The 13,312-nt window shown below is 38.0% G+C and overlaps 1 protein-coding gene across 1 annotated transcript; it reads right to left on the minus strand.

Annotated features, from left to right (window-relative positions):
* Positions 1-6,304: 6,304 nt before the first annotated feature.
* LOC145555267 (B-cell receptor CD22-like) lies at positions 6,305-11,477 on the minus strand. The gene is made up of 6 exons (XM_081616822.1): positions 11,148-11,477; positions 10,717-10,968; positions 10,273-10,539; positions 8,942-9,041; positions 8,786-8,852; positions 6,305-6,571 (listed from the first exon to the last, which is right to left on the minus strand). Exons 1-6 carry the CDS (start codon positions 11,440-11,442, stop codon positions 6,362-6,364), a joined length of 1,191 nt encoding a protein of 396 aa, XP_081472948.1. The 5' UTR covers positions 11,443-11,477; the 3' UTR covers positions 6,305-6,361.
* Between the last annotated feature and the right edge of the window lie 1,835 nt (positions 11,478-13,312).

Consider the following 13,312-nt stretch of genomic DNA (forward strand, 5'->3'; position numbering starts at 1 on the left):
GAGTAAATATAAATTGTCTGGTTGCTCCAACATCTGATCTATCAAACCACATGCCACCGTCTATCTTTGATTAACTGACTCACCTTGGACTACTTAGTCTTTTCCATCTCCACTGCAGCAATTCTGGTTATAATAGTAAGTCTATTATTCAACAAGTGTCTTGATAGCGTCTTCTTCTTAATGACTGTAAGATGGCCAGTTTGAGATGCCAAACATGACAGAATCAGCTGTAATTCTGAAAATAATGTTGTTTAGGTGACTGTTAAACCCACATGATGAGCAATGGAGGAAAATTGCCAACACTGCAGGGTGGATTCAGAAAGTCTCCATCCTTTACAGTTGTTTTTCCAACAACCAGAGGTTTCCTTTGTGTCTGTGGACGTCAGTTGTTTTGTCAGAAGTCTCACTTGTACTTAATATGAGTTGGTATCTAACTCCATGTTAGTTGGTATCTAACATGTGGAGTGGTATGGTGAGATATTCAACAAGCATTTTGTCGATAGTTGAGCTCTTGTATACTTGAGCTGTAATAAGCTCCATCATGTAGCCATTCGCATTATAGTGTGTCAACATTGATTTCCTATTTTAATAATCCTTTATCACACATTTTTGTGCTAGTGGTGACATGCATTCTGTTTCTGCATTGTTTGCCTTGTTGTAGTTAATGATTCAAAGATTTTAAGAAAGATTAAGTAATAATTGCATGTCAACTGTTTAAAAATTGTATTCAAATTCTTCCCGGGTGAATTTATGACAGTTCACTAGCACATTTGGGTTTTGTTTAATTTTTTCTGTCATAAAGTTGAGACCCAGAGCAGATCAACAAATATTACATGTACTTTGTGTTTTACAGTTTCATTTATATAAGATCATCTCAATAGTGTCTCAGTGTTAGAAACAGATAGAATGAGCAATGCATCCAGTCGGTATTCACTGATCAAAGCTTCACCTCACCATATATACCTAAACAAGTCACACCCACATGAAAAATGATCGAAAAACCAGAAGCTGCTTTATTAAAAGCCAAATCATTCACTTTATTTTAGCTACTACACTGAAACTGTAAATATATAAAATATTTTGACTGTCCATTGCTTTGAGCACAGCAGTTTCTTTATGTTAGCGGTAGGCTGCCCTCTGCTGGCTGTCACTAAAAGCTATGCAAGTGTTTTGTTTTGTATGCATGCTTAACAAGCATCTTGCATCTTTTTTGTTCTTAAAACCTCATCCACTTTTACATGTATTGGTGATGCTCATATATTGTACACATAAACACAGGCTTGCATCATGTATAATTTTTCATTGACCATCTTTATACCACATCCAAAAATCATTAAATAATTTAATTAAATTTGAGATAAAATGGTAATAAAAAAATTTAATAAAGCAAAATAACTAAAAACAAATGCTGGTCAGTCAGAGGGCATTGCTAGATTACAGAACAAAACCATAAAACATTATTGTTTATACATTTGATGTACACAAAATCAACAATCACACCTCAAATTGTTAAAACATAAATACAATTCACCCTTACAAAAGTAATAAATGATATCTATCTTCTTTTAATAAATTCTGACACATTTAAGTGATTTGTTTTTAATTGCTAAATTATGTAGAAATTGCTTTATAAAAACAGCCTTTTTGCATCCCTTTAATAAATACAATTTAATTTCTTTTAGCTTGCCACAAAGTCCTTTTCATAGTGTAAATAGACAGCACAATTAATGGAAATTAGGATTCCGATCAAAATATGTCATTTTTTTCACTTCTTTATGTCATAGATTACATACCAACATCGGTGAAAGTAGTTTTAAATTCTTGGGGGTACTATGACAAAAAAAAAATATATATATATATATATATATTGTCGAGAAAAGTCGAGCTCATCCCACTTCCCCATGCTGGAGATTTTAGTTTAATAGTAATAATAAATAAAATTACCTTAAAATTAATGACATAGGTGACATCAAGACCCAACAGTAGAGTCAGACGGTAATAAAATGAATCTGGTTGTGTGTGTTGTTATTGTGTCCTGCAAACTTTGCTTTAATTCTACTTCTTTCTATTTAATCATAAAAAATCAAAGTCAGGCAGAAAGAGAGTCATGAAACAGGAAGCTGGTTTCCTGAAGAAAAGCGGAAGTTTCTTTCTTGCATCAGTCTAAAAATAATTCAGACCATTCCTTATTTTAAAGCATTAAAGGTTTTTAAAGAATAAAATCTAAACATTTTGAGAAATTGGATAAAACCCACAGTAAAATACTTAAAATAATGACTTATAATTATGGCAATAATTAATATTGGTTTAACCAGTGGTTGATGTTGGTTTGATTATAAGAATATTTACACTTACTCTTACACTTGTGGAAGTACTTAAAGGTGAAACAAGTAACTGTAACATGGTATCAGATAATTAGAATAATGGATTATTATTGGTTTCTTGTCAGAAGTGTCTGTAATAACTCACATTATGATTATAATAAGAGTAACTAATAAGTTATGGTTATTATAACATTATAAATGAATGTTGAATCAGATAAACTAAAAGGTTATAAATGTGATTTTGACATTGAACTTGAAAAGGTGTAAAATGTTGTAACTGTAATTAAAGGTCACTGATGTTGTGTTGAAGGTAGATGGTAGGTGAAAGGTCAGGGGAAAATAGGAACTGATAGGAGAGTGGAGAAGATAAAGCCTTATTGCTAAACTTCAACTTGCCTAAGAAAAGGTTGGGCAGGAAACAGAGGTAGGAGGAACTGTTGAGCAACTTGGGGACATTAGAACAGACATCAGGTCATGAGGTCTCCAGGGTGATGGAGATGAGATCATCTGTCCAAGCAGTCAGCCAATGAAACAGGCACAGCAACAAAGCTAGCCAATGTAAACGCACCAAAAGGTGGATAAACCCTTTATAAGGTGGGTGCAACAGAGGAAACTTTGGTTGGATCCTTCAGGCAGCTTCGAGCCAAGACGGAGATGGACAAAGAACTCTGCAGCTGAAGAAGAGCCAGGGCCACAGAACCGAAGACTGTTCTGCACATGGGGACCAACCCGTTAGCCCCGCAACATGTGGCTTCAAATCGCACTTCTCTCAACAGCTTTGTTTAGACCCCCAAAGACAAAGACCAAGGCAAAGATGAAGATAAAGACAAAGGCAAAGAACAAAGGCAAAGAGGAAGAACTGGTGTGTTCCTTCCGTGGGACCAGGAAGATCGTGAGACGAGGAGAAGGGAGCTACAGAGCCGCAAGACAAGAAGCTGAGGACCGCTACGCGCATGAGGAAGTCACCCTGAGGCCCGAGACCTGCTGCTCTAAGTCAGTACTCTTCTTGTACTGGGAACCTCCTGCTGCTGCAACACCTTCTTCATCATCAGGCCAGTTCTGGGGTTCAAAATGCCAAACTCTGTCCGTCTCTCTCAAAGTTTCCCTTTTTTAGTTCTCAGTGTCAGCATTAGGGAAAGATAGGCTAGATTATTGATTTTACTTATTTGATTATATCTGCTACTGATTTAAGCTGTACTGACCCTTGCAAAATTGCCTTACTAATAAAATAATTAGCATTTAAGAAAATCTAAAAGATGTTGTGGACATTCAATTAATGAGTCACCTTAAAGTTCTTTGATGGTCATAAAATAGCTATGAAGTTTGATTCTGGGAGGAAAAAGTAGGAATGTTTTATAGGTTGCTTTTAGCCAAAACTAAAATAATGACCTTGGGACTTAACTCTAAGTCACTAAATTTAATCTAGCCGTTAACAAGTGCCGTTATTTTAGGAGAGGAGCTACCGTTAACAGGAGTGGTTGTAGGGGTTATGTCGCTGTGAGGGCTACTCAGCGGATTGCCCCCCAACTGTAAAAGGTCATAACTTCTGGATCGAAGGTAGTCAGAGCTAGACGAGTCCTTTCCGACCCCAGTTTAAACAGATAATTCTCCACAAACTATTGCTAGGGTAAGACCCGAGTTTCTGGGGGTTTTCCGGACCTGTTAGACAGAGAACTGGGCAGTAGTGAGTCCAAAGAGTTGTGAGGAGTGGGCGGGACTTACTATTGGGTAGTAACAGACAATATATATATATATATATATATATATATATATATATATATATATATATATATATATATATATATATATATATATATATATATATATATATATATATATATTTCTGCGCAGTATCTTGCATGTGTGTAGAACTGCACATTTCTGGACTGAGATGTCTGATGTTGTTCCTGGGATCTGTTTGAGCCACTGCTCCAGTTTGGGGGTGACTGCCCCGAGGGCCCCGATGACCACAGGCACCACTGTGGTCTTCACCTTCCAGGTCTTTTCCAGTTCCTCCCTGAGGCCCTGGTATTTCCCCAGTTTCTCGTGCTCCTTTTTCCTGATGTTGTAATCACTTGGTATTGCTACATCCACCACAATGGCTTTCCTCTGTTCTTTATCCACCACCACAATGTCCGGTTGGTTCGCTATTACCATCCTGTCTGTCTGGATCTGGAAGTCCCACAGGATCTTAGCTCGGTCGTTTTCTACCACCTTTGGGGGTGTTCCCCACTTTGATCTTCCAGTCCATATTCTGCACAGATGTTCCTGTACACTATGCCCGCCACTTGGTTATGTCGTTCCATGTACGCTTTCCCTGCCATACTGTAACAGCACCCTGCTGTTACAGTATGTGCTGGACTGTCTCAGGGGCCTCCTTGCACAACCTACACCTTGGGTCTTGTCTGGTGTGGTAGATCTGAGCCTCTATTGCTCTGGTGTTTAGGGCCTGTTCCTGTGCAGCCAGGATGAGTGCCTCTGTGCTGTCCTTGAGTCCAGCTTTTTCCAGCCATTGGTCGGATTTCCTGATATCAGCCACTTCAGTTATTTGTCGGTGGTTCATCCCATGTAGGGGCTTGTCCTCCCATGATGGTACCTCCAGCACCTCATCCTCTGTTCCCCATTGTGTGAGACATTTATTGAGCACATTGTCTGTTGAGACCTTGTCTTTGGTGTATTTATGGATCTTGGATGTTTCATCCTGGACAGTGGCTCTCACACTCACTAGTCCTCTGCCTCCTTCCTTACAGCTTGTATACAGTCTCAGGTGTTGGATTTGGGGTGGAACCCTCCATGCATAGTTAGTAGCTTTATTTCACTGTCATTTGTGAATGTTAGAACCTCATTTTCAACAGTGGAGCTATAAAGGTTGAAAAAGGTTATTATTTTGGAGAAAACATCAATAATTCTACTAAATATGAGGGAAAAAAATTAGTTTGATAAAGGAAAAGCCTCTCAGACTTTGAGCCCGACAGCACCAAACAATTTTTTTTACATTAGATAATTAATTTAATTTAACATAATTATTGTGATAGAAGCCATTTGTTTGTTAGATATTTAATGAAACGTATTTACCGTGTTTGATGTTTGTTGTAAATGACTTGTACTCACAAAGAACGAGGTAATTAGTCCAAGTTTGTCGTTTATTTAACGTTCAGAAACTACAGCAGCTGTAAAGGTCAAAGGTAAACAAAGGTAAAACAACCCGAACAGGTGATCACCTCTAAACCTCTTACACCTTTTTACTCTCTCTCTCTGTCATTTAAGCACACCCGTTGCCATGGCAACCTCCTGCGCTCCACAAGCCGACCAGAGATTACGTTAAAAATATATCATTCAGTCCGTTACGATATCAGGTTTGCATTGCAGGCTTGATATTTATTTTGCGATCATTAATAAGCCTCTCATGAACACAGCGGTGGTTGATTAGTTAATTTTAAACTCCTGCTCTGCTAGATATTTTGGTAATGGAACCGAAACGCACAGAATTGCGCAACAACTTGTTGAAACAATAATTACTGAGATTCTTATTTTTGTTGTGTCATTAATTTGAACACGTTTTGTTGATTTTTGTTGTTCTTTTATAAAGCGAGCCAGAGGGGGACGTGCTGCTCTCAGCCTCCTGGCGGCGTTCAGTTTGTCACCTGATGCCGAGATCGACTCAAAACCTTCCGGGATCCACCTGTTGCACCGCTGCTCTAGCAAAGCACGAACAGTTCAGAAACAATATGAAATGGGAAAAAAGTTATTTATGAACTGATTAAGTCGTGTTTTAGATTGCTCTTGAAAAACTAATCAGTCGCGGCTGCACAGTGAACCCATTGATGTTTTACAGCCGCTCCCCTTTCTTGCAGGTACTGCGTACCCCCGCTAAATCTTTTAGGGGTACGCAGTACCCTGCCGTCCCCCCTTACTTTCACTCCTGCATACCAAATAAAAAAAATAGGGTTAATAAAAAATCTTTGACTCCAAACACAGCCTCCTTAAAGCTTAATGTTTTGTTGTCATTATCATCCTCATACTTCTTGTCTTCAGCCTCATTTCTTTTGTTTCTGAATTTCTGCGTACTCCGTCTCTTTCTCCTTTCGGTTTTCTTCCTTTTCGAGACGCCTGTTAAGCTTGGAGTGATCAATGGTGGCATACGTCAGGTTGTTCGATACACTGTTGAGTTCAGGGGACAAGGCTCCCTTCGCTGCTCCTTGTTGGACTTCAAACTGAGCCTTGTTCACTGATTGACCACTACAACTCTGAAAGATACAAAAACGAATGGCATTACATTATTGCTGAAACAATAAACTTTTTCTCTAATCAGATAGTAATCTGTGAATTTTCAGTCTCTGCCAGATATTCTGTCATATGTCATTTATAAAGGATTGAGCTGAAGTCACGGCCTGCCAAGAACAGAAGAAATAAGGAGAAAATATAGCTTCTTTTTATTCTACTCTTTTATGTATTATATATGTAAAGTTTTGAAGGGTGTTGTTCAAAATTTTCATTTTTGTTTAATAACTAATGACAAATCAATCTTTCATTCAAAGTAAGATTTGAGTGTCTGTTTGAAATGCAACTGTGCTGCCTTTGAAATCAGACAGTTACACCTGCTGCAGCTTTTGCAATTTTTCTTTCCTATATACCTCAGTCATGTCTTCTACAGGTCCTTCTCAAAAAATTAGCATATTGTGATAAAGTTCATTATTTTCTATAATGTAATGATAAAAATTAAACTGTCATATATTTTAGATTCATTGCACACCAACTGAAAATTTTCAGGTCTTTTATTGTTTTAATACTGATGATTTTGGCATACAGCTCATGAAAACCTAAAATCCCTGTCTCAAAAAATTAGCATATCATGAAAAGGTTCTCTGAATGAGCAGTTAACCTCATCATCTGAATCAAAAAAGTAACTCTAAACACCTGCAAAAGATTCCTGAGGCTTTTAAAAACTCCCAGCCTGGTTCATAACTCAAAACTGCAATCATGGGTAAGACTGCCGACCTGACTGCTGTCCAGAAGGCCATCATTGACACCCTCAAGCAAGAGGGTGAGACACAGAAAGACATTTCTGAACGAATAGGCTGTTCCCAGAGTGCTGTATCAAGGCACCTCTGTGGGAAGGACAAAGTGTGGCAGAAAACGCTGCACGAGTAGAGGTGACCGAACCCTGAGGAAGATTGTGGAGAAGGACCGATTCCAGACCTTGGGGGACCTGTGGAAGCAGTGGACTGAGTCTGGAGTAGAAACATCCAGAGCCACTGTGCACAGACGTGTGCAGGAAATGGGCTACAGGTGCTGGTCAAGTCACTGTTGAACCAGAAACAGCGGCAGAAGCGCCTGACCTGGGCTACAGAGAAGCAGCACTGGACTGTTGCTCAGTGGTCCAAAGTACTTTTTTCGGATGAAAGCAAATTGTGCATGTCATTCAGAAATCAAGGTGCCAGAGTCTGGAGGAAGACTGGGGAGAAGGAAATGCCAGAAGGCCAGAAGTCCAGTGTCAAGTACCCACAGTCAGTGATGGTCTGGGGAGCCATGTCAGCTGCTGGTGTTGGTCTACTGTGTTTTATCAAGGGCAGGGTCAATGCAGCAGATATCAGGAGGTTTTGGAGCACTTCATGCTTCCATCTGCTGAAAAACTTTATGGAGATGAAGATTTAATTTTTCAGCACAACCTGGCACCTGCTCACAGAGCCAAAACCACTGGTATTACTGACCATGGTATTACTGTGCTCAACTGGCCTGCCAACTCTCCTGACCTGAACCCCATAGAGAATCTGTGGGATATTGTGAAGAGAAAGTTGAGAGACGCAAGACCCAAAACTCTGGATGAGCTTAAGGCCATTGAAGCATCCTAGGCTCCATTAAACCTCAGCAGAGCCACAGGCTGATTGCCTCCATGCCACATTGAAGGCTGCAAAAGAATTCCTGACCAAGTATTGAGTGCATAACTGAACATAATTACTTGAAAGTTGACTTTTGTCGTATTAAAACACTTTTCTTTTATTGGTCGGATGAAATATGCTAATTTTTTGAGACGGGGATTTTGGGTTTTCATGAGCTGTATGCCAAAATCATCAGTATTAAAACAATTAAAGACCTGAAATATTTCAGTTGGTGTGCAATGAGTCTAACATATATGACAGTTTAATTTTTATCATTACATTATGGAAAATAATGAACTTTATCACAATATGCACATTTTTTGAGAAGGACCTTTATATGCATATGCTAATTAAGTCTTTTTAACCTGCACTTTGGGAACCAGATTTATGAAAATGCACAATTCTCCTTAAATGCTATTGGAGGCCTTTAAATGGACATATGATTTACTGCTGGAGATTCTTAGTTTTAACCCAGACAAATCCATGAAAATCTATGAAAAATATTTATTTATCATTAGGCCTTGCTCAAATTTCCTTTGGCAAAAACCCCCAACAACATTTCACATTTTAAAAGCAGCTTACCTGTGGATCATCTGGAGGGATAGTTTCAAGAGTTTTAACCGAATTTCCAGACTTCTTCAATTTTTTTCTGTGAAAAAATATATTTACTCAGCTAAAGCTTAATATGTTTATGCTGACTTTGCATGCTAACAAGATCAATGAACAGAGTTAATATACCTGTAATATTTCATGGCAATAACAGAAAGAAGGATAAAAATAATTCCCCCGATAAAAACGACAATGAGGATTTCCATCCAGGGAACTGTTGAAGACTCATCTGAGAAAAAGACAAAACAAAATTAAGATAAAGTGTAACTATCAGGTTCGCCCATACAAAGATCTTCAGGCAAAGTCATTCCATTTTTAATAAAATGTTAAAAATATACATACTTCTCACAAAACCTGCATTTATATGTCATAACTCCTTGAAATACGTTTTCAATCATCTTTTGGCAAACTACATTTTAATGTATTTTTCACCTTTCCACACAGGGGGACAACATGCTATTGGATTTAAAACAGCATGTTGCACATTAATAATGTAACTTTGAGGAAAAACTATAAAATTTTGTTCAGTGGCCATAAATTTGACCATTTTCTAACACAATTTTGCTTGACTGATTAACTTGTTTCTGACTATTTATCTTGTTCTCTGTATGATGCTGTCATATCTATCCACATATTAAGCTCTTTGCATTCTCATACTGGCACTGTATCTTAGTTCTGATTGATATTCTTTGGCACTGTAACTTTGCACCATTCTCATTAGACTCAGATGTTGGCTCCACCTGCCTTTCTGTTGATGTTTATGTCTTGTGTTGAGCTTAAACTAAGATAAAAAAAATATTGATACTCTCAAATAATGTGAAAACATATTACAATATTAATAGAGTATTTTAGTTAGAAAAAAAACTGAGTTATAGCCTAATACCGCAACTAGCAAGGCAGTCTCTTCTCTGACTGGACAATCTGATGGGCTGGGCAAAGGCACAGCTGTCTGCAATCCATCCTTACATATAAGCATAGGTTCAACATATAGTCGTTTCCGGAACAGTTAGTTCTGGTCCACTTGTTTCCCAAATTAAAAAATGAGAAAATCTTGAAAGATTACTTGAAGTATTACAGTTTTCTCTGTCGTAAGTTTCTGCTCCCATCAGCTCCACTACCTACAGTCTTGGCACCCAAACGTTGACAAAAATAATCAGATAGATTTATTTATATTTTTATTATATGCTAACAACTTTTTTTTTAAACTGTAGGAGTTTCAAATAAAAACTGTAGGCAAGATTTCCCTGAGGTATTTTGCTTTTCTGCTCACATAGAAGCAGATATTTGTGAACTTTCACAAGCTGCCCAGTGGGTGGCAGTAACAGGAATAACATACTAGAGAACAAAAAGCGGCTAAAGTGAAATTAAACCATCAAAACTCATGTAATCTACCCTCTCATGCATATAAATGATTAAAAGTTGCACAAAAGTGTCACCTGTAAAGGTTTGGCTTCATTTACCTGGTGGGTTTTGAATTGTGAATGTTTTCTCTGTTTCTCCGTTTTCATTGCTGCTGAAACATTTAACGCTGATGTTTTCATGGCTTTTGACGGTGTGTGTAACAGTGCTGTAGACAGCTTGTCCTGACACTGTGACAAAGTTGTTAGTGTGGTCCAAAGGCAGTGACCAATTTACGGTGGGTAGAGGGAACCCCTCACTGATACACACACAGGTCAGCAGCTCCGACTTGAGCACACATTCAGAAGTGTTTAGGATCCCTGAAAACCCTGTAAACACAAAAAATGTGCATTCTCAGTAATAAAGGAGAAGTTCAAAACATCACCTGCTGTTAGTAGTGAAACCTTTGATGGCAAAAATGTGGAAAAGAGGAAAAAAAAGAGTTCTTGTTTTGTCAGTATTGAAACAAACTACTAAAGGATGACTGAATGACGGATTATACTTACAAGTTACTGTGACATTAATTTCTTCTGTCCGAGTGTTATTCAGGTGTTTTGCTGTACAAATGTAAAGCCCAGCATCTTCTCTGATTGCATTGGTGATATAGTAAGAGGCATTTACTTTCTGCAGAACTTTTCCATTTAATTTTCTTGAAAACTTGATTTCTGAAGGAGGGAAGCTGTCTGCACTGCAGGTCAGATTAAGATCATGTCCCTCCTTGACGCTTGTTCTACCTGAGATCTGAGGTTTTCTTGCATCTGTGGAGCACAGTTTAAGAGAAACTGTGAGACTTAAAAAGTACAAAGCAGTACAATACAAATTTTAAACACAATTTCTGCTTTTAACTGCAGAGCAGGTAACTTTGTTGCTTTATTAAAAGATCTGAATTGCAACTATATTCAGCACAATGCCATGCTCTTTATATTTAACTACTCACAGGTCACATTCAGAGTTTCCTCCTGCACAGTTGTGCCAGCAGTGAAGTTGACCTCGCAGCTGAGTTTGGTGTTGTGGTGCTCTGCTTTAGGGTTAAAGGTCAGTGTTGAACTGTGTCTCTGTGTGAAAGCAGTGAGATTCTCAGTTTTTAAGGCAGTTGTGTTTCCTATTATGTGAGAGTCTTTCCCTCCTTTTCCTCTCCACATCCAGGTGATGTTAGGAGGAGACCCAGAGCAGAGACCAGGAGCAGTGCAGGTCAGAGTGGCCTGCTGTCCCTCAGTCAGTGGAGGAATCATCACTGAGGGCTTTTGGTTCAGATCTGATGAAAACACAGATCACATGTGGAATCATTTCAAAAACTCCCTTTTTGATTGAGTTACACAGAAATTCTCGAGGATTCTTTGAGCAGAAGTCGTAATACACCACAGAAAGAAAAGATTGTCCTACCTGAGACAGAAACTTTAGTTGTTTTCTTGTATGAAAATCCATCAGGTTTTCTATTCATTTTCCCATTCACTCTTAGGTGATAGTATCCAGAATCCGACTCAGTGAGATCATTGATCACGATGCTACAGTTCCTCTGACCCACATCAGGCTCCAACAACGACACTCTTCCTTTAAACCCAGCGTCAGTATCTTTATCGTTGTCAGAGTTAAATACACATGACTGTTTCTCATCTTTGTCTTTGTACCAAACCATATGTGTAGGTGTAAATTGTTCATCGGTTCTGAAAGAACATGGTATCACAACACAGAGTCCAGCCTGTCCTGTTACTTCTGTGATAAGAGTAATGCAGAAGTTGCCCTTCTCACAGGACTCTTCCGCCAAAACCAATGCACCTGTCAGCCAAAGATTACATATTATCTTTCATTGGTTTGTTTACAACTAACTTCAATAAGACAGATATGTAGAATCTCAGAAATATGCAAAGAAATACTTTATTATTTCTTCATTGTGAATTTCACTTTCCCAGTAAACTAAAATGAAATACAACATATTTTAATTTAATTAAAACTTGATCATTTGAAAGTGGATGTTTTACCTGATAAAAACACGATTGCCCAGGCAAGAAGAAACATGTTGAAATATTAAACTGGTTTCTCCACAGGATACAGTTTACTGCAGCGTCAGAATAAAAGCAAATCCAACATTAGGTCTGAATGACTCTTAGAAAACTTTGGAGTTTAATAAAGAGTACGTCTCTCTGAAATAGTTTAAAATGTTGTAACATTATTCCCATCAAATTGAATGTTGTTTACCTGTGTTGCCTTGTCCACAGCCTGGCTTCACTGCACTGACCCGTATCTGTGTAAGCTGGAGTTTTTTAAGTTCTCCAGGAAGTTTGTAGATGCTAAATTGTTGTTTTAGCTTGCTGTCTTCAGAAAAGGGAAGTCATTGTTGACACTAACGCAACACATCTTCATTACTTTGACTTTACTGACCTTTTATCAAGTAAAACATGTATTTTCTGTCTAGGATGGGGTTGAAAATGTCAATCTTTTGTCATTTTAAGTGTTGCAAATGATCTCTTTTACCACCTGATATTTGCATGCCCTCTTTTAAATAAATGAAGTGTGTTAAACAACAAAGGACTCAAGCAAAATTATTATCTCTTCGTCTTCCCCATTTTAACAGCAAATCAGTATCTTGTGAGAAACTGAAAGATATTTGAATTGTATGATAAGGACTGTGTGACTGTTATAGTTATGCATTTATTATATGTCAATAATGCTGTTGCACTGGCCTGTATACTGATATCAGTCAGGGCTTCCTTTCATGGGACTAGTTCAGATCACTGCATATTGTTTTTTACTACATATATGAAAATCGTAGTCTATCACTTGTTCCCCAAACCATCAATTTGTTATATGCTTAACAATTCTGCAGATCAGAAAGCAGGTTAAACTGCAGCATGCCCCTGAACCTTTACTTTGTAATGTTGTTCCAAAGTTGGCTATGTTGTACTAAATGCTGATACTAACATGATTTTAAGACTGCTATGTAGCTGTTTGTTTGTTTTTAACTACCCTGCCTTCTTCTGGTCAAGACTCTATACAGTACTCCACAAAATTAATGTTCCACCAGGTCAGAAGCGTTGGTTGTTAGCACCGTTGCTTCACAAAAGTCATCTTATTAAAAAACGCTTTGTGTGTTTCTGTGTAAGC

Source organism: Poecilia reticulata, chromosome 16 (genome assembly GCF_904066995.2).
Source record: "Poecilia reticulata chromosome 16, P_reticulata-male-v2, whole genome shotgun sequence".
NCBI lineage: Eukaryota > Metazoa > Chordata > Actinopteri > Cyprinodontiformes > Poeciliidae > Poecilia > Poecilia reticulata.

Excerpts from the sequence above, each read along its gene's own strand:
- LOC145555267 (XM_081616822.1), bottom strand. The coding sequence starts at position 11,442 with ATGATTCCTCCACTGACTGAGGGACAGCAGGCCACTCTGACCTGCACT. Across the intron at positions 10,969-11,147 it reads GGAAACTCTGAATGTGACCT|ATGCAAGAAAACCTCAGATC; the intron begins GTGAGTAGTTAA and ends TGTGCTCCACAG. Across the intron at positions 8,853-8,941 it reads ATTGCCATGAAATATTACAG|AAAAAAATTGAAGAAGTCTG; the intron begins GTATATTAACTC and ends ATTTTTTCACAG.